This window comes from Lingula anatina, chromosome 7 (genome assembly GCF_051362555.1).
Source record: "Lingula anatina isolate TDL-2025a chromosome 7, LinAna3.0, whole genome shotgun sequence".
NCBI classification, from domain to species: Eukaryota; Metazoa; Brachiopoda; class Lingulata; order Lingulida; family Lingulidae; genus Lingula; species Lingula anatina.
The window spans coordinates 9,737,856-9,759,846 of record NC_141773.1 but is presented as its reverse complement, the minus strand read 5'-3'; the positions used below and the strand labels follow the sequence as shown (position 1 = coordinate 9,759,846).

The 21,991-nt window shown below is 38.1% G+C and overlaps 1 protein-coding gene across 5 annotated transcripts in view; it reads left to right on the top strand.

The window, feature by feature from the left end:
• The window catches only part of LOC106180971 (MAM and LDL-receptor class A domain-containing protein 1), a 63,644-nt gene extending 46,983 nt beyond the window's left edge, over positions 1-16,661 (top strand). For 4 of the 5 annotated variants that reach the window (XM_013565167.2, XM_087018497.1, XM_013565165.2 and 1 more), the window contains 5 exons: positions 460-640; positions 10,690-10,859; positions 11,214-11,450; positions 11,857-12,028; positions 12,372-16,661. In XM_013565167.2, the coding sequence (XP_013420621.2) occupies positions 460-640; positions 10,690-10,859; positions 11,214-11,450; positions 11,857-12,028; positions 12,372-12,591 (980 nt within the window). In that variant the 3' untranslated portion in view covers positions 12,592-16,661. Of the gene's footprint in view, positions 1-459; positions 641-10,689; positions 10,860-11,213; positions 11,451-11,856; positions 12,029-12,371 lie in introns of those variants that run through there. The other variant, XM_087018498.1, reaches the window with a different exon arrangement.
• Positions 16,662-21,991: the final 5,330 nt, after the last annotated feature.

Below are 21,991 nucleotides of genomic sequence, written 5' to 3'. Positions count from 1 at the left end.
CCCACACACACTCACACACACAATCACCTACGAATTATAATGTCTTGAACACATGATGCAGAACACGCCATATAAATATTGTAGTAGTATTAAGCATCCTAAAGGTTGTCACGCAGCAAAATTTTTGTGTTCTTTAAAAATGTGAGAATATATTATAGCAAATACAATACGAACTTAAATAGTTGTAATGCATTTCTTTCTAACATTCAGTTTAAATACGTTTTTTGGTAGCCTCTAAAAGTTTTAAACCTGAAAAATTGGAGAACATAACAGAGTCAGCTTTGGACACGTTTTGGGAACACGTTTGAACACGTCATGATGGACATTTACAGGTGTAGGACCAGAACAGAGCTTCTTGTAAACAGTTTAGAACCAAGGGACCGAATTTGATTTGAGGACCAGAAGAGAGGCTTAACATACTGTTGTGAGAAAAAGTCCAAATCCATCACTCTTTAACAGGGTGGATAACAACGCTACCGCCCACACCATCAGTGAGTAGCCGCAGTGTGCGTCTGGTTAGCGGGCTTTATGCATATGAAGGACGAGTGGAGGTCTTTTACCGCGGACAGTGGGGGACTGTTTGTGACGATGGTTGGAATTTGGACGCTGCACGTGTGGTATGCAGGTGGTTGGGATACCCGTAAGTCATCTCAGATATTTTCTGTCTGTACTGCTCTGAGTCTGTCACGCAAATATGTTTAGATACCTGCAGCTCGTAGCCATCATGTATTGTTCCTTAAATTTAATTAACGTTATTTGGTAACCACTTGGTTAAACCTAAATACATAATTCATGAGGGATGTTTGGGGTTACTTTGTAATTTGTTCAGTAAGATAGTTTCCCGGGCCCGGTTGTACCAACTGGTCGTAAGTAAGGCGTAGCAGTTGCGCCGGCGTAACTCCAGCGCAATCCTACGCACCAAACTGGAATAGTGGTTACGTCGGTCTTAGCATAGCCGTAAATCTACGCCTGCCAGCTAGGTGGTGTATGTCAGTCGCAGCTCGTTTTCCACTATAGTTAAACTGACACAGAGAGTTTGATGACAATTATCATAGTTAACGTATAAAATGTGGTTTGTTATTTATTTGTTTCTTGTACAAAGCTACCGTTCTGAGCAGTGGCTTGGTTTTTTTAAACATTTATATTTATCTGCACGACCACGATACTGGGTAACAGCAGGGTGAGATTATTTTTTAAAAGTCTGTCAAAATATTTCTTTGCGTTGGATTACAATAGGGGAGCTTTCATGTGAAAGGGGGTGGGTTTGTCTTATTATAACAGACAATTTGGTGTTTCCAAACAATGGTGTGTATTTGAACTTCTTAATTCTTAGCCGAAACTGACATTAAAATAGCGCTTTAATCTGGGACACAGACATACCAGTCCGTTTTGCAGCTGTATATTATAGAAAAGAAAGCTCTCAGAAAAGTATTGTCATGTTTTTTGTCATATCAGGGGTTTATGGCACACACACTAGAGAAAAACAAAAATTACTCTTCGTCGCAAATTTTGATGGGTGACAAAAACGGATTGCTGTGCGTTACAATCGCGTCCATTTTCAAAATCAGTACAAAGTATTACATGTACCATTCAAGTGCAGAATATGAGGAAATGATTACTCAAAAGGAGGGATCTGGTTCCAAAACAAAATCTGCTGAAACAACAGATCATAAAAGAGATCAGAATGAAAGTATTGAGAAAGACAGAGACAGTGCAGTAGACAGTAGAAAGTTTAGCTGAGGGACAGTACAACAAAACTGATCATGTGAAAGCAGGACATACATCAGACAAGTTACTAGCCAGCCCATCTCTTCAATCTATCCACACAGGTGCAGAGACAAAAGAGAGTCCTAGACCACAGGTTGACACAATTAAGAAGCTATTCAACATCAGTGAGTGGGAGGATATGAAAACAAAGGGTGCTATTAGAGAGAATGTTTGCATAAGTCCAAACACTCCAATGACTCCCAAAATTACACCACAACAAAAGAAAGTGCTACTTAACAGAGCAAATGCCACTAAGCATGCATGAGAGACAAGTTTCTTAACTGTTAACAACAACCTGTCTAACATTGAAGCAAGTCATGCTGCAATAATAATGCGAATGCATAACTTTCTACAAATCCAAGCAAACAATACAAATACTTTAATGGGACTTATGAAACCCCAATCTGAAAAAACTCCCTGAACAAAAAGTGCTCTGAAATAGAAAATCAACTGAAGCAGATTAAAACCCAGTCTGAAGAAATACATTCAATCACCCAAAAATATTCAAATATGGAGAAAGAAATGCGAGACATCAAAACTACATCCGACAATCTCACTAAAGCCTGTCTTGGAATGGAAAATAAACTTCAAGAAAGGAAAGAGTTACACCCAGATTCTGTGATACAAGACAGCCAAGTCGGATCCAAATCAGCCTCTCAGCACAAGAAACGGTACATTGTGGATGCCCGCACAAAACCAACAGGTGAATGTAAAGGTGAATGTACAGACAAAGATGGATAATCAAAAGCAGCATCCAAGAAAAGTAACACTGCGAAAAAGAGTACAGGTGATACGAATAAGCCAGTAAAAGGCATGAAAAAAGATGAGAGAACAGAAGATGCTGAAATCCCTACCCCGAAGAAGTCATATGCAGAGACAGTCAAAGAGAGCTCAAAGAGAATAAAGAAACCCCAGAAGGAAATAAATTGGAAAGCGAGGACAGGGGAAGCACGCAGAAATGATACAAATAAACAAAAACAACTGAAAAAAATCCTTATCATGTCAGATTCCATATTCTATTGCCTTGACTGCAACAGGGCATCCAGCAACAACGTGTCATTAGAGCACATATATGTCAGGGGCGGTGCCAGTGAAATGCATCACCACATGGAAAATATGAACGGTACTCCAGACTTTGATCATGTCGTAATCCACACTGGGACAAATGATTTGAAAGGGAGTCAAGACAAGCTCTTCACTGGATATGAAACCCTCATTAATTTAGTAAAAGGAAAGTTCACAAATAGCAGCGTTATATTCTCAAGTATTATTCCCAGGAGTGACATGGCCTACTACATGGTAAACAAGATCAACAGAAGCTTAGAAAAGCTATGTGCCACAAAAGGAGTAAAATTTCAATGCAATGATATAGTTGTATTCAATGATATGGGGGAGATAATTAAGCCGTGATGTCCTCGGCGATGCCGTCCATCTATATGATCGCTGCAGCCTTCCTAGACTAATTCTACACACAAAGCATATGTTAGGTCTCAGAAAGGATGACATTGAATGTTTGAATGACAGCAATTGCTTCTTCACACCAAACCAACAGCTATACAGGCCCATTAAATCAGATTCAAGGAGATGGCATTTTGGACATACAGCCCACAAAATGCCAAGGATGTCTCAGCGGGTCAATGAGTATAGGTCACATACAAACGAGTTGTGCCGCACGATCCCATTTATATTCAGTTGCACACAACAATGATAGAAACTAGTCAATGAGACGCCGGGTATGTTATCTATTCAGAAAAAAATAGACAAAATGAAAAAGACAGCTTCGTTGGAAAGTCTACAAATAGGGTGTTGGAATGTACAGGGACTGGGACAGAAACTCCAGGGCCCCTATTTCGTCAATTATATTTCACGCTGCGATTTAGTAGCCCTAACTGAAACTTGGACTGATCATACACATTTTCCATCTCTTCCTTGATTTATTATGTTCCATAGCAATAGAAAGTCAAAGCCCAACTCTGCGCGCAGAAACTCGGGTGGAATTTTAGTTTTTGTTAAAAAGTGCATCAGTGCTGGTATAGAAAAACTTAAATGTAGAAGTGAAAACATCCTTAGTATTAAAAATATTTTTTCATACGTGCAAGGATATCACTTTACTTACTGTTTATATCAGTCCAGCAAACTCTAGCTATAGTGTACGCACCAATGTAGACATGTTTGACTCTCTCCATGAGGAAATATACTCAAGTTGTGATTGTTTAAGTTGATTTTAATGCCTATACAAATGTTCACTCAGGAGGACTCTGTAAATCATGTACCCATAGCTAATGGGTTTTACTCCTGTGATTTACCAGGTTTTAGAAACAATATATATATATGGACTCTCACAAGGTGAACGATTTTGGTAAGAAACTCCTGGACTTATGCAAAACTTGTAATGTGAGAATTTTAAATGGAACGAAAATTGGAGGTCTGGTAGGAAGGTATACTAGCTATCAACCTAATGGGTGCAGCACAGTAGATTTTGTGGTGCGTAGCTCTGAACTTGCTAGAAGAATTTTGTTCTTTACAGTAGAGGACCTGACCCCCTACTCAGATCATCGCCTACTTCAAAACATTTTACCCTGTCATATTACCCAGAAAAATCCACATACAAGCAACGTACATTCTGTACCATCAAAATATAGGTGGTCAAAAGACTCAGGTGAAATTTTTTTAAGTGCGCTCTCCAGCGTAGACTGTCATGAAATAACACAGGCCGAAATACTTAAGCAAATTAAGACTCTAGGGACAGGCAAATCTTCGGGTGAAGATAGAATCATCAACGAAATGTTGAAAGCGAATACGGCAATCATAGTACAAGTCCTGCATAAACTATGCTGTATTTCTGAGTAAACAATACTCAAAAATATGGAATAAAAGTTTCATTGTTCCCCTCCATAAGTCTGGTGATCCAGTAATGTAGACAATTACCGCGGTATCTCTATATCAAGCTGTGTAGGAAAATTATATAATTCTTTTCTGCTTGCAAGACTGAAAAAGATGTGCTCACAACAGAGTGTCCCTCAACCCAACCAAACTGATTTCATGGAAGGACATAGCACCGCCAATAACTTATTTGTCCTAAAAGCTATTGTCACAAAGTAAACACGATCTAGGAAACGTCCATATGCCTGCTTTGTAGATATGAGTAAAGCTTTTGATAGTGTATGGAGGAAAGGTCTCCTCTATAAATTATTAAAACTCAATGTAGGGAGAGTGTTCTATGCCAACATTTGATCAATGTATGATCAGGCTACAACTTGTGTAAAAACTCCCAGTGGCTTAACTGACTGTTTTCAAACGATGAAAGGTGTCAAGCAGGGAGACACTCTCAGCCCCTTTTTATTTAATATATTTGTGGATGTTATGTTAAAGCTCATTGATGATGTCAAAAGTGATTCTCCGCTAATAAACAACAAACCCGTCACAGGACTCTTCTATGAGGACGATCTTGTACTGCTGTCAGCTAGTGCCTCTGGTTTACAGTATAGTCTCAATCGTATTGAAGCTTACTGTTTTACATGGAGTCTTTCTATAAATCTTTCAAAAACAAAAATTATTATCTTCAATAGCAAGGGATAGGTAGTGAACAACCAGGTGCAGTGCAAAGAAAAATTCTTTCTCAATAACAGTCAGTTAACAATCGTTCCCAGCTACATGTACCTTGGTATTCTCTTTACAAGATCAGGTAATTTCACAGCTGCTCAATTGAACTTATACGAAAGGGCACAGAAAGCTATTTTTAGTCTGAAAAATTATATGCCACTCTGTAGTAGTATGTCATCCTCACTAAAAGAAAAACTATTTGACACTCTTAGATACAATTAAAGATAGAGATAAATGCACCACTTTAACCAGATTCCGCATAAGTGCACACAACCTAGGTATTGAAACAGGTAGACATGAAAAAATTCCTCAAACAGACAGAATTTGCAAAAATTGTAATTTTGGGGCAATGGAAGATGAAATCCATTTCCTAGTGTCCTGCCCCCCTTTATACAGATCTCCTATATGATCTTTATTCAGTGTACAGAAACAATATAGTGACTTCGAGCATCTTACCAGAAAATATAAATTTAAAACACTAATGACTGGTAAGAAGAATGAACAAATGATTGCTCTTGCCAGATATTTATGGTAAGCCTTCAAAAAAAAAAGGGACTTTGCTGCACCCCTTACCAACAAGTATACTGGCAGTTGAGTAGGTAGAGCCAATTGGACTCTGAAAAATATGTTTTTTTTTTCTCACAAGTAGTCATCACTATTTAATATAATTTATATCTATTTATAACTGCATTCCTATTGTACATTTTCATCTACCCATGTAGATGCATACGATATAATGAATAAAGATATCTATATGAGCTCTGAGTTTTCTGAAGAAAAGGACGCATTTTTATCAAGGAATACCTTCGAAACTGAAATATTCCATATTAAGTCTGTATATATGTTGTGTTTATTTATGCCGTCATCCCGTCATGACTGCAGCTGCGAACTCATCTGTCCACTTTGTCTCCTTGGTTGCAGTTGATACCCATATATAACTATGGGGTTCGGGGGCCGCTTAAGTGCCCCGAAAAATTGGTATTTAGCGAATGGTGCCATTTCGTACGGTTTAGAACTATAGTTGTAAAGTAAATTAAGTGTAATTTACATTTCTTTAAGAGCAAACAAATGTAGAAATTATTTTCGTGGTAGATGGACCATGTCAAAGTCACATATTGTCTGATTTGATTGGATTTTGCAAGTTTCTGACAAGTGTTAAACTAAGGATGGATATGGGCAAAGCATGAGTAATTTAAATAATATTTTTAATATTTTGGATTGAAAACAAGTCCCTTATAAATTACCTAATAAGGAAATGTTGAATCATGGTTTGCAACATGATAATGGAAAATTCCTTGTAATCACGCAAAGACAATATAAAGCCGGGGTCACACTGCGCTTGCAACCTTTTGGCAACCTCTTTGCAACCTCAGTCGCAAGGAGGTTGCCGTAGGTTTTAAAGGGGTCGCATAAGGTTGCTAACAGGTCGCCTGCGATCGTTGACACATGAAGGCCATATTTTGTGCACCGACAACCAGTGCGAATAAAGATGAAAAATATCGGTACCCTAAAGGTTGCCTATCGGTCTCTACTTGGTTGACTGTAGGTTGCTTTAACCAGTAGCAAACCATTTGCAACTGCACGGTCGATTGACAGTATTTAGTCGACTGGTCGCTTACGAGTTTTTTACCAGTCGCAAGTAGTCGGCAGCAGGTCGCTAGAAGGTTGCAGTTGTAACTGCATGGTCGATTGACGCTCTTTAGTCTCTTGGTCGCTAAGAGGTTTTTTACCGATCGCAGGCATTCGAAAATATGTGGCAGGAAGGTTGCAAGCGACTGCAATAGAATAGGCGTAGGATGGTGGTCTATTTGAACAAATACTTTTTTCATAATTTGTCATGTATGCCTTCTAAATATCAAGATCATAAATTATAATATTTTAGAAAAAGAATACATGAATTGCATTTGTTGACAAGATTTATTACGAATTGCCAAGGCTTTCATATACCACGTATTTCAAACTTACGAAACCAAAAAATTAATGTGAAGCTAAAAGCAATGTACGATCTTTGACACTAAGTTTATTTACTTAATCATTTTACGAAAATCATAGGTAAAATACCGAAAACCTTAATTATATATCGCTGTATGTCATTTAAAATTTGCAAAGCCACATTATCAGGGTAAACAATGAAACAAATACACGAATGCAGACAAAACGGAAAATAAAAACAATTTAATCAGCAATGTATAATTGATATTTAATATCATATTTCAACCATCAAAATTATCCACAAATAATTGAACAGATCGTTAAATAATATTAAATAAAAATAGTTTCAACACAAACAATTTAACATCTTTCCAGTGCTTGGCATCTTCACTACAGACCCGACGGAAAATCACCTTACTTACTCTGCGGGTCCCTGTGGGTTGTTCATACGGCCTGGCGCGGTAACCATGGAAATAACATTGTCATCCATGCGCCGTTTGGTTTCTGTTAATAATAGTACCATGCCCTGCCCCATCAGGTAATTATCGTGTCTTACTTTCTGCTAACAAAAGACCCTAACTCTAGCTCGCTGAGATAAGATCGAAGCTGAGCGCGGTCGCAATTAAGTGTACGTCCAAGCATTAATTGACCTTTAATACGCGGTGGCTTCACTCTAATTTGATCCCTCTACTCTGATACGGAGATTTTAAGTATAAGAGCTTGCCAACAATAATTTTTAAAAGTGACTTTACCAAAAAGATTCGGTGATGAAAGCAACTTTCGCGTACATTTTTAGCTATAAATTGATTGAATTGACATATAGTTGAATAAATGAATTTATGAATTTATGAAAGATCAAATAAAACACGACTCGTACTTGTACATGTAATATTTATTAGTCTTCAGACCGTCATTGCTATATGTACATGTTATAAAAACAATCGAACTTCATTTTTATAGTAGGTCCTGATTTTTCTATTTGCTTTGTTCATGGATGAAATGCATTTTTACCAAAAAGACTTCTCAGGTGTTTCAGTAATAAACATTTTGTAGGCCATATCCTTAATATAATTCAGTCTATATTTGCATACTGGATCTCTCCCATCCACACCCGTAACATTTCAGGCCTTTTGAATTCGTTCATCAACAGAAAACAATCTTCCTATTAACTGCACGCAAAAGTTTCCTAGTGAACTGGCCTGTTGCCGAATATCAAAAATACTTTGACAAGGCGAAGGGTGGCCGGCCGAAAGACTGACTCCTTGGTTCTGTAGCACACAGAGTAGGAAGTGCGTACCCTCTACCAGGGCGACTGATGGCTTTTTTACAGATATTCACAGATATGTCTCTAGATAGATGGATGGTCATTTGGTTCTAAGTCACCCTGTTGAGAAATCTCAAGGCTGATTACATGGCTGGTAATTGTTTGCATAACTGCTCAGGCACTGCCACTTAGCAGGTCCAGTCTAACACCCCATTTCCATAGATTTTTAGATCGATCTATCCCTGTGGGGAGTCTCACTAGATTACTGTCAGCTTGGCCGGCTTAAGCGTCTGTCCCGCCTACTAAAAGCTGTAAGGGGGGTAATTAACTACGGTGCCCGCTCGGCTGACTGCAATTTAGCGTGAACCCCAGGGAGTTAGGTCGATCTAAAACTTAATCTTTAGATCGATCTAAATCTCTGGGAAAGCACCCTAAGTCTTAATTACAGCAATCAAGACAGTTAATTGCTCTGACTTTAATCACTTGCTCTTCTGTGACAGATAAAAAAAAAAGCCCTAGACTGGTTGCATAACGAGCAGTTATCACATCGTTGTGAAGCTTAGCTCATGCAGAATGAGTACAAAGCCTTTGGCGCGCGCGCAGAGATGATTGTTTCCACATGGGATTTCTCAAACGGGTGACTTAGAACCAAAATGACCATCTATCTATAGACATATCTGAATATCTGTAAAAAAAACTCGCCCTGGTAGAGGGTAGGAAGTGCGTATGTGATCGGCGGTAAAGTTGTACATGTAGACCTTAACGGTAAGGGTGTCTCACAGAGGCTTGGGATAGGAGGAGGCGGTGGTGCCACACATGCACTTGAAAATTGAGGCGGCGGCCTCGTCAAAACAATGAAAATAGTTCATGTTTACGATCTAAACTCCAAACTTAACCAAAAACCTCATTTATACTAAAAAGCATCAAAGAAAATTTATTTCAGAAGCTGGATTACAATCTCTCGGGTTAACTTCACCGTTTGGCACGTTTCATCTCAAATAAATTAACAATCAGTCAGGTTATCTTCCTTCTTGCTGGGTAAAACACGATGACAGTGTAAAAAGTAAACGATTCGCACGACCTGTTTCGATTTAATTACGTTGTATTGGAAGAGGCACACGCATGAGGTTAAAAACACAAAGGGAGAACCACACATTCGGTTGCAAAGCAGTCGCCGACTGGGTGGATACCACAAGTAGGTTTTACGGTCGCCAGGAGGTTATCGGTGCTGCACCGTAAACCGGCGCGACCGGTTATTAAACCAGCGTTCTTTTGGAAACCACTTCGCGAGTTGTTGCAACCGGTCGCCGACCTTTTTGCAACCGGTGACAGTTGCAAGTCGCACAGTTTTTTGTTCAGTGTGACCGTAATCGCACAGGCCTTGCGACCTCAAAGAGACCAAGTATTTGAACAGGAAAATATTAAAGAGTTTTATAACATTAATAAGGATTAAAACGAATGCAAATTTATGTTTTTATTACAGCACTGGTTACGTTTGGAGAGGGTGTAGTCTTGTCAAAAGTTCACAAATATTGCTGGCTCTATTTTTAAGGAAGGAAATGAAAACTTCCTGGTTTTCAAGTCCAAGTTCTTTCATCAAATGTTTGTAATCGCATTACAAGGGGCGTCTTGCAATTCACGGTCTCACCCAGTATTTCCGAGTGTTTTTTTACTTCTTAGGTAAACAAAGCCAATGATTATAGCAGTCCCGTCTTTTTGAGCCGTTTTACTATTTTTTTTTTTTTTTTTTTTTTTTGTCTTTTGAGAAGGAAATTTATGAGAAAGCAGCTACATGCACTGTCACAAGTTGGAAACATATATATTCTGTGCGACCTTGCTGCTACCAGTTGACAAGCGATTGGTACAGTCCTGCAAACGATTTTTAACACTATGATTCAGCTAGTCAAAATTATAAATTCAAGAGGGGACAATTGGTGTGATTTTTTCAGAAATCAAAGGATGTAGTGTTTTCTCTACATTAATAAATTTATGGTTGCACCTTGTATTCAAATGTCAAATAGTGAATGTCATTATAGTCATCAGCTTGAAATGCAGAACTGTTTATTTTGTATGTTTGTGCACCGCTGTCATGATTATATACAACTCAACTAATGCCTTTTTAGTGACGCGATTGCTGCGTACGGCAGTGCTCGCTTTGGTGCTGGTGTTGGCACAATCTGGTTGGACGATGTTTCTTGCGCCGGGGAAGAAAACTCGCTGTGGGAGTGTCGCCATAGAACTGTGGGTACTCACAACTGCGGCCACTCGGAGGACGCCGGAGTCCGCTGCTCAGGTACACGTTCTTCTGTGTCTACCAAATTCCCCATAACTAAAACAAAACCGTGACCACAAAAAGGAAGTGTATTTTTTAATTTGCTGAGGGAAGTTGAAATATCCGGTGTCCATTACTTGGGGTACGGTATTTAGAATCTAATTCTAGAGGTTGTCATGATGAACATCTTAATTATGATCACCACATTATATTATGGTTGTAGGCAATGGTGCTTGCATTTTGCATGGCTGTGTGTAAGACAATGAGTATGTGCGCATGCTTATTTAATTCGATTGAAGGAGCATGTGCATCTCTTTCTTTGAAAACGACTTGCAGCACTTAATCATCCACGTCTGTCATATTGTTCTTATTAAGATCAAACGACCACAGTAAGGCCAACTGTCTTCCCGTCCAGCGTCCCAAGCATTATCTGTGCAAACACGACCATGAACCAACCTCTGGCCAGAACCTGTGTCCAGTTTGTGGTCTGTGGAGGATCACCATTCCTGGCCAGCTGTGGCAGCAGCTTTTGGTTCTCAAAGAAAACCAGGGGATGTGTTGAGTCGTCATCACTGAGCAATGAATGTTACTCAAATGGATACAGGAGACCAGGTAGCCCAATACTATTATTGCACTACGGGGTGGAATATGTTACTTATTCTGCACGTAATTACTGTAGATTTCTAAAGATTTATATGATTGAAAAAATGTTGGGACAGCTAATCTTGAAGTAGAATGCTTTCATATGATTTTCACTACTACTGCTATATATGATTTCAGTAATTATAAACTGCGTGAAAAAGGAACTTAAGGGAACGACACACTATAAAGGAACACTTCTGCCTTAAGAGTGGTTGAAAAATCACATGCACAAGCGCGCTTGCGTGTTTTTAGAGAGTGTATGTGTTTGTTTGTTGATTATTATCTTTTTCTGGCACCTGTTCATCCGTATATTGATTTGTGGTTATTATACAGGCTGCATTATGATAAAAGTTTGGCATTTCTTCTTTTAACCCAGGTTCCGCAACCAACTGTTCTGTCGGATGGCAGAAACATGACGACCATTGTTACAAATACATTAGTTCTAGCATGGCGTACATGGATGCCTATACATATTGCCACACCATAGACTCAAACCTGGTTAGCATCCACTCTGCAAGAGAACAATCCTTTGTCAGTTCCCTGTTGAGGTACATGTAGTTCTTTTTCCCGGGATCCATTCATATAAAAGCAACTTTTGTACTGATTTTTCCCTTTCAATTAATAGCAGGTGATTAAACATAGATCGAGTTCTTTTAAGATTAAATTACACAGACACAAATACACACTATGGTTTGCTCCATATCTTCCAAGCAATCATATTTGTAAGAACACGCATCATTGCAGCAAAAAGAATTGAACCCAGATTCATTGAGTTATAGCAATAATTGTAATGCGAATTTTAATAGTTTGTTATAAAATGGATAATTTAGGGAGCTTTTTGTGTAAGGTATTCGTTAGTACCAATACCTTCATTGATGTAATCTACTCCAGAAACGTCAGTTCACTGGTCTACATCGGCTATGACGATATCTGGGAAGAGGGTCACTGGCAGTGGGCCGACGGATCTATAGGGGCAGTCGGGAACTGGACCGAGTTCAACCGCGGGTCTTTTCAAATCACGGAGGACTGTGCGGCACTGTATCCGGAGGGACGCCCTCAGTGGTACGACGTGGAATGCACTCTGAAACTACCTTTCATTTGCAAAATATAACGTCCTGGCCAAGAAGAGCTACAGTTTATGGGGAAGTACCCAACATACGGGCCTTAACCTGAACGAACATCATATCATTTCTGATCAAAATTAAGATAATTATTCAAGACAAAGCCTAAAATTACTTTGTGGGCAGTGAATAGTTCTTGTCCATTTTAGTTCTATATACTGGAAAATGAAGTACTTACACTGATGCTCATAAGTTAAGCAACACTTTCTAATTTCTCGAATTTCTCAGCAACCAAAATTTTTATTCAGGCAAATTTTGTACAGTAGCTAGATATTTCTCTTGTTTTTACTTTGACTTACTGGACCGTGACATTAGAGTACTATTTACTGTTGGACACGGTAAAATATGCAATGTGGGTGCCACTTGCGAAAAACAGTTTGGCCATGCCATGAGGAGCTTCCAGTTTGGCTAGTTTCATGGGCACAATTTGTTATTTTGGACCAACCAATAGTTAGAAGAGGACTCAACGAGGTAATCAGCTGGCAAATAATGGGAAGCCATCGTGCTGTGGTGCCAAAGAGACAGATTGCAAGGCAATAAAAAAGTAGCTCCAAGTCAAGTGTCCAAGCTGGTAGCAAAACGGTGCCAAACTCATCATGTATTGGACAAGCCTCTTTCTGGTAAAACAGTATTAACCGACGCAAGAGATGAATATATCTGGTTCGATTATGCCACCAGGACCAGTTCATATGGGCCAAACAACTGAGGAACATCTGGCCTGGATTAGGAAGGGCTCATATCAGAAGGAAAACAGTCAACAGGCATCTTTTAGAAGCTGAACTTCCATCTAAAAGACCTCGTCAAAAGCCACAGTTGACCAACAGACACAAGCAAATTAGATTGACATGAGCCAGATACCGAGAAAGATGGAATCTCAGGACTGGGCGAAAGGTTCTGTGGACTGAGACCAGATTCACTTTGATGTATGCAGATGGTCGGCTAGGCGTCTGGAGACGTCCAAACCAAGCGTTTCAGGATGATTGTGTTCTTCTGCGTGTTCAGGGTGGAGGAGTATCCGTCATAGTATGGTGCGGTTTCTCATATGATGAAAAATTGCCACTGTACGTCATTCAAGGGAGGTACCCTGGTCAACAATACAGAGACGAGATACCATTGGGGCGTATACAATCACAAATTCAAGCAAATCCAGGAAGAAAAATCATTTTGGTGCAGGACTATGCGCCCATCCAGAAAGCACGGTCCAAGCAAGACGCGCTGCAACAGCACGGTATCCCACATTTGGATTGGCCTGCATATTTACCAATTCTCAATGTAATTGAACATGCTTAGCATATGATTGACAGGGCAGTAAAAGAGAGACAACCTCCAGTAGAAACATTAGAAAGGTCACTGGCAGTAAATGAAGAATGGAACCGGCTCCCAAAGCAAGATTGGCAGAATTTGGTGGCAAGTTGCAGGAGACAAAGTGAAGCTGTTGTTCAAACCAGGGAAGGCACGCCCGATATTAATTGCATAATAGACGATAAATCATCTATTATCTACAGTCTTCTTTTATTAAAACTAATTCTTAGATGATTGAACTTATTTTTTCATAATAAGCTGTTTTCATCAGCTCGTACTTTTTGCTGTGTGAGCATACTTTTTTGACACATGGTTTGGCATATTTTAGTACCGTTTGGTTAATAAAGTTATGTTGATTATTACAATAAGCTATGTGCTGTATTTCTTTAACCGAAATATTCAACGTGAATAAGTTATTTGTAAAATATGAAAGAAATAATCCCACCAACAAATGAAATAATGATCATGATAGAAGAAACTTTTGAAAAAATCGGAGTGAAGCTTAACTTATTAGCATCAGTGTAACTCGTTGATTCTCGAGGAAAAAGATTAGATTCTTCAAGTATAAGGATAACGTAATTGGACAATGTATATGTTGTATAATTCGGTTGACGTGGTTTCAAAAGACGTATGGCGATTCATCTGTTGAATGGCCACGTACAGGCACATTAACACACACGACGACAGATATAATTTCAGGATACCGAAGAGGAAAATATCATTGTGATGATTGTCAGCAAACTGTAAGACTTTTGGGCATATTTTCCGTGTTTGACATATCTGAGCAGATTGAAGGCTTACTTGCACATTGATGCCCATGTCCCTGTCGCCAACACTTGCAAGTCAAAATTAGTCCAACATATTTGATACGTGTTAATATCGCATTTTGTATACCAAAGGAGAGGCGGTGAAATTAGTTTGGTGACTTGATTCTGGTATTTGAATTAAATTACCCTTAGCTATATTGTAGTAAGGAAACCCATGTACCTAAGACCTATCCTAGATATATACGACTGTGTATATACAGGGTTAATACTTAATGTGGAATATTATTTTTGGCAAGTACATTTCTACAAAATACAGACTTGACATTTAATATGGAATATTTTTTCCAAATCATTTTCATCAGTTTTTTCCTATTTTGCTGACTGATAAATGAAAATAAGGATTAGAATCGTCTTCTAATAACTTTTAATTATCTCTTTGATGTCATTGTGACATCAGTTCATTAATGGAATTCGCCAGAGAAGCAAACAAAAACACATTGCCTATTCTACTTCATACGACAACCATTAAAATACATATTTTGGATCCCAATATTTTCCAAATTATTCTCTGTAAAAGAGTTACACGCTCCACAAAGGACCCTCATGTCAGTGTCTTGTCACAGTAACGGTCGCTGCTACGCCTGACTTCCAGCGCTGCTACCAGCGCTCTCAAGTGGCAAGGCATTCCTTGGGATAGGTTTTTAGAGTTCAATTAAATTACCTGGAATAACATTCAGGGCATCGGTCAAAATCTGTCCAATTTGGTCCAGTTTTGTTGGCGATCATGTAGACCATTGATTGGGCGAGTAATGGTCTACCCATGTATGGCGGTTTTGATGACCAAGGTAGCTGCTCATTCCCTTGGTTCTGTAAGTAATCTGCTACTAAAAGTGCTCTGTGTGAACCGGCAATCTCACAAAATTGTTCCTAAGGTGCCCCCTATCAAATGATAGTCAAGTGGTTCCCAGATTATTCCTTTATTTGATCTGGTTCAGGTTTTCGTTGATGACTGCCATTGTTGTTTTGGCACCACTGTGGTATCTACTCCAAATATTGACACTGTTATTGACCTAAGTCACTTTAGACGCGGCACACACTTTAGACGTTGGCCTCTTCTGGATGTATGTAAACTCTGTTTTGTCTAGTTGAGCGGTACAGGTGAAATCTGACCTCAATAAAGAAAGTTACGAGGTTTCAGTGTTCAGCCCAGAAACGGTCATGATCCCCAATTCATTAGAGAAACATACAACGATTAGATGTTTTGCTGTTTACAGTGGGTTCTTCGGTGGTCGTCTGGTATTCTAACCTGCTAAAACCAGTTTGGTGTTCGCTAAGGGCCTTGAAATATGCGTTTTGGTGGCAATTTACCCCTCATTCTGAACGGACTGGGTGGTTTTTGTTTAGTTGCAATAGCATATCCTGAAAGACAGTGGGTCCTGTACCCTGGTGGTAAGTCATATTTGATATTATTTACCAAAATATCTCACAATAGAAGACTGGATTTTTTTTTATCCCCGAATGACTTTTTTTTTTGATAAATGAAGCCAAAAAACTTGCACTCAAAAGTAACAATGATAAAAAATATTCCATATTAAGTATTAACTCTGTAGTGTATATATTCAACCCAGAGAACAGAGCAAAAACAGCACTGATGTGCGGTGTGCGCTATGTAGAGTCAAGTTTGATAAACAGCACGGTCTTTGCCAGACGACTACCGGTGAGGCTGGATTTTGCTTGAATGTGCAAATGTATTTATACCAAACTAATACTCAAGAATTTAACTGCTATGGTGTATATATATTACATAAATTTTGTCACATGTCCTTTGGTAAAGATGGTACCTACAAGATTTATAGGAAGGAATGTTCTAAACATAAAAGTATTAGAAGACACTGCATGACGTCTTAGGAAAGTGAGGTAAAGTTTAAAGAGGCCAAATTTGAGGCATTGTTTGAGGAAATTAACTCAATAAAACGCAATTCTTCAGATAATTTGATGTTGTTTAATGTTTTTATGGGCAGGGTTTTGGCGTACTAAATGGTGTCATTAAAAGACGTTAAAACGGTGATCGTGGGTGCTCAGATACAAAAGAAATTTGAGAAACCGATTTTCAGTTTTTAAACCAAAATCGCAATAACCTTACGCGCGTTATACGTCACAGGTCTTGCGTAACTACGATTTTTCCCTTGGGGGGCAGCAAGCGGACATTTTGTACAGGAGCAATGCAAAGATGGGTGAAAACGATACGTTGTTTTTAACCGAAGACGATGTCCCCGGGGCGAAACTGCCAACACCAAAAGTAAAGGAGCATACAAACGTTGTTTTCAAACGATGTGGTTAGCCTGTCAGTGGGGAGAAAAGAGCAGCACTGATAGCAAGGTAGGGCCTACTGTGTACACGTGAACCGGCAAAGTTAATGATAATTTCATGTTGCAAAAGCACAATTAAATCAGTTAGTTATTTTCCAAACGATATCATTTGAATAGCAGATACATAGATCAAACTAAAAGCAATAAAATTTTTTGATGACATTGAAAATCAAAACCTGCGGTGCACGATAGGTTGAGGAGGACAAGTAATGCATGAATTTTGTTACATAACACCACATGCTTGTGTCGTTGTTAACTCTGTGGTATTATTACTGCTCAAATTAATACCTGATATTATTTCTCAGGCTACCAAGTACAAATCAACTTATTTTGTGGCAATTGACCTCCATGTTCCATCATGTGTGCAAGCTGTTTATTATTACTATTATTATTATTTGTTCAAGCACATTTTGATAAAGTGGCTATGCTTTAACAAGAGAAAGTCAAAATTTATGCTGAAGTTTAAAAGATTAAATCATCAGTAGTATGTACAATTAAAGCTATTTGATTATGCATATTTGATTTTCAATTATCTTGATTATGATATGAGGTCTCTGCCTTTTTCTCTTGCCCTCAAATCAATATATAACAAGTAAATTGATAGTGCTTTATTACAATTTTGGCCTTATACTTTCAGATGTAAAAACTGTGTAGCTGTTGGTAAAGCTGTAGAGATTGATGTGAGCATAGATCTGGGGACATGGTATTAGAGAAACTAGGAGGACAAGACATAGATAATGTACTAGTAGATCCATCTTCACAGCAATGGTAGATGGTGTGATCTTGTCCCTGAAGCTGTGCCACAAGTTTTCAACTGGTTGAGTCCTTACTAAGACAAGCTGCTGCGGTGTGAATCGCAATATGTACATTCAGGTTATACGTGACAGATTTATGACAAAAGAGACCTACACAATATACTTCAAAGGAGTTATTCTTGCGTCTATGCCTCATCAAAAGTACACAGTTACAGTGACTAGAGCATTGTCTGCAAATAGTGAGGCAGTGAAGGCTGCAAGGTGCCATTGTTTTTCAGTATTAAGAATGACACTGTTTTTTATTTATATATTTATTTTTTTATTATTCATTTTTAATGGGAAGGAGACTCATTTTGTTCTTTCTATGTCCATTCAGTTAAGGGTTGGTGGCAGTATATGGTAAATCTGTCATGCCTGTATGTAGAATTTCTTTTGCTCAAATTTCTACATTTATTGACTGATTTATTTCCTGACTGATTAATGAGGTTACTTGTAGAAATATCTTGCCTACACACATTTTGTGATATTTTTACTACTTTATACATATGATTAATATTTTATTCACATTTCATCAGTGGTGTGTGAAAGGTATTTGCATTTTAGAACTGTAGATCTGTGTACCAGCAGGGTTATACTGCATTAATATCTGTTAATGTTTCTAAAAATAAGCTTCATGTTTGATAATTAATTGATTTGAAATAAATAAATAACCCAAATAAAATCAATTCATTTTATATTTCACATAATCTGTTTTTATTATTTCTTCTAAGCATTTAATCATAACATCTCCCATCATTATACTGTTATTGTGTAATAACATTGAAAGTTTCCAATTTTTATTAACAGGTTGATGCTAACGTATTACAAATAAATATAAGCACCAAAGCATATTTCCTTACTCAAATGTAGCAAACGTACCACTGGCATAATACCGGTAATGATACAGGTAAAGATGACAGCATTGATAACTGGGTTTACAGCGATGTTAGTGCAGCATGGTTGCATGGTTAGTGTCAGATTATTATCTGATAAAGTTTGCTACTAGTATCTAGGAACAAAAGGTCTGGCACTTGACAATCAAGTTGATAAAATCACAAAACGCCTGTAGAAAATAGTGCATACCTGCCCAACGTTGATTTGTTCAGATTCTTGACTAAGGGGTGCGTTACTGGTGTCAAGGGCCAAGACTTGAACTTGGGGGTTTGGCCTGTCACTGGACATTCCTCTCGATTTCTGCCCAGATCTAATAAAGCCTCAGTTGCTTAACTTTCGCCAAATTTCCAATATCTACATGTACAGGTCGTGTTGTTTAATGCTTGGGTACTCTTCTCTGGCGGCGGTTGACTGGGGACACCTGTGCGGCCTGTCAACGCACCAAGACCCACTTTTGCCAGTGCCACATTTTCCATTGCCGTAAATATCAAATTTGTGAATAGAATGAGGAATAATGACAGTTATGAAAAAATGTTTGGAAGTACCTGTCACCTTCGCCACAGTATCCATATGGGCTGTGCTGCCCCCCCACCACAGGCGACACCTTGCGGAGCAAGCGTGCGTAATCCAGGGTGCAACTGAAAATAACCTTGTCGCGCGACCTTATTATGTCTTCACCCGTAGTAATATTGGACGATGTTTAAATAAAATGGGTCAAAAGTCGAATGAGACCAAATTTTAAGTACGATATGGAAACAGAAATAATACAGACTTGACATCGAATATCGAATATTTCAGTTTCGAAGGTATACCTAGGTAATAATGCGTTCTTTTTTTTCAAAATAAAAAAAACTCCGATCTCATTTAACCCTCATCCACAAGGAAATGGAACCCTACGTAAACCCTGAAACCGGGCCTCGGAGGCCCAGTGTACCATGAAAATCTGACTCCCCTAAAATGTGACTCCCCCTATGAAATTTTGATTCCCCCTTTAAAAAAAAACGTTCATAAATCTCATTTAATTTGAGTAAATGACTACGATCTTGTAGTATGCATAATGGAGGACACATTGGCACTTTTTGTTAGTTTGCAGGTGAAAATTTTAATGAAAAAATAAAAAAATTAAAGATTTGAGTTTTACCACCCAAGGACTCCCCTATGAAAAAGCTATTTATTTGACACTTGATGACCATTTCAACATCTTTCCTTTTAGGTAATTTTATGAAGATTATATTGGAAGTACTTGAAAGTTTGATGGTAAAAAATTGGGTGGAAAAAAACACATTAAAAAATAAGAAAAATTAAGGATTTGTATTCTAACACCCGATGACTCCCCTATGAGAAAGCTATTTGTTTGATATTTGATGATCATTCTGACATCTTTTCTTTGAGGATACTTTATGAAGATGATATTGAAAGTACCTGAAAGTTTGATGGTTAAAAAATTGGGTGAAAAAAAACATGAAAAATAAGAAAAATTAAGGTTTTGCATTCTAACACCCAATGACTCCCCTATGAAAAAGCTATCTATTTGATATTTGATAATCATTCTGACATCTTTTCTTTAAGGATCCTTTATGAAGAATATATTGGAAATATTTGAAAGTTTGAATGGTAAATTACTGGGTATGCTATATAAGAAGACTTCAGTAAAAAGGCGATGGGGCCGATGTACTTTCTTCTTCGTATGTCTCTGTTGACCTTGATAATATGAGCCCCATTTGTACAAATCAGTAATACGGGACTGGATACATAATAATAATAATAATAATAATAATAATAATAATAATAATTTTATTAACGTCTCACGTTAAAAAAATAGAACCCACCCTACTAAGGGTTATGAGAGACTAAAACAGCTTTTAGTTTCTTTTTCCATAATCTCATGCTTTAAGTCTTTTCTTTTCTTTTTAGGCTCCTATTCTTCAATTTTTTCTTCAGATCCTTATGTTTTTTTCCCGCATTGTTTACCCCCAAGTTCTATTTTTGATAGTTCTTTATATCTGTTGATTAACTAAGCATTTTTTTTATTAAAGCACCTATGATCACCTAATACACATGTATTATAGTTTTTCTTCCTGCTTCGAAACGAGGTGCCCTGCTTTTGATCCAAACCTGCTATATTTTCATTTCTTTCTACCATATTTTTCATTCTAACAGGTTTGTTGGGAACTTATTAAACCTCATGTCATGTGTCCATCTCGCTTACATCACATTAATCTAATACAATGCAAAAAAGTCCTATCAAAAGTGGTTAAAGCATTCAAACCGAATGTCGGTCCATGCATAGAGACAATAAAATAGAGTACTCTAAAGTAAGAGTAGGCCTACAGTCTAAGGTTGCTCTAGGTGGTTTTCAAATTTATGCACCCGGTTTTAAAATCATATAGCGATTTTACGACAATTTTACAATCCAAACAAGGTGACAGTCGAGCGTGCTTCAGCCTGCGGTCGTCCTACAAAATTTGGGGTGTGATACTCCGAAATGAGATCTGACACACACCTTGAAAACGGGTAGTGTGGTCCGATATACCGGTTAATTCAGGATCCCTGTGTGCCGAGTCTGGTAGTTGGGTAGGCCTGAATTATGTATATTATCACTAGCTGGTGAAACACTACATGTATTTCGGTCTAATTTTATCACAGGTGAGGTGAAAATAACTTAGTTTAAGATTTGGTCACAAAAAAATCTCACAAGATGAACTTCTAAGAGCTGTCTGAAATAGAAATTAAAAAACCAAGTTTTCAGCTCACCGTATCCACACCTGAACAAAGTTGATCAACCATGCCAGATTAGGAATGGGAGGAAAAAATGTCAAGTTCGAACACATGCTCATTCGCCGCCAGTTTTTACTCGACTGCTGGGATTGTGTGATGGGCGGTCACACTTGCCGATACTTCCATGTACCAGTGAATAACCAGTTATCATGCACGAATGGTAACAGTTTACTTTACGGAATTAGGAATAGTAATGTCTAATTTTGAAAAGGGGAGGGGATTTTGGAAATTTTATAATTCTTTATTAAAAGACCACGAATATGTGAAAAAAGTTAAAGATTGTATTTTGCAAACAAAAATGGAATATGTCCCTACGCCAGTGGTGCGTGATAGTATCGTGAATATTCCGAATGAACTATTACAATTAAATATTGATGATGATTTATTTTTTGAAATTATACTGATGAAAATTAGAGGTATAACAATATCACATAGTTCATGGAAGAATAAACAGAGGAAAAAGCGGAAGGCCAATATTGAACATCA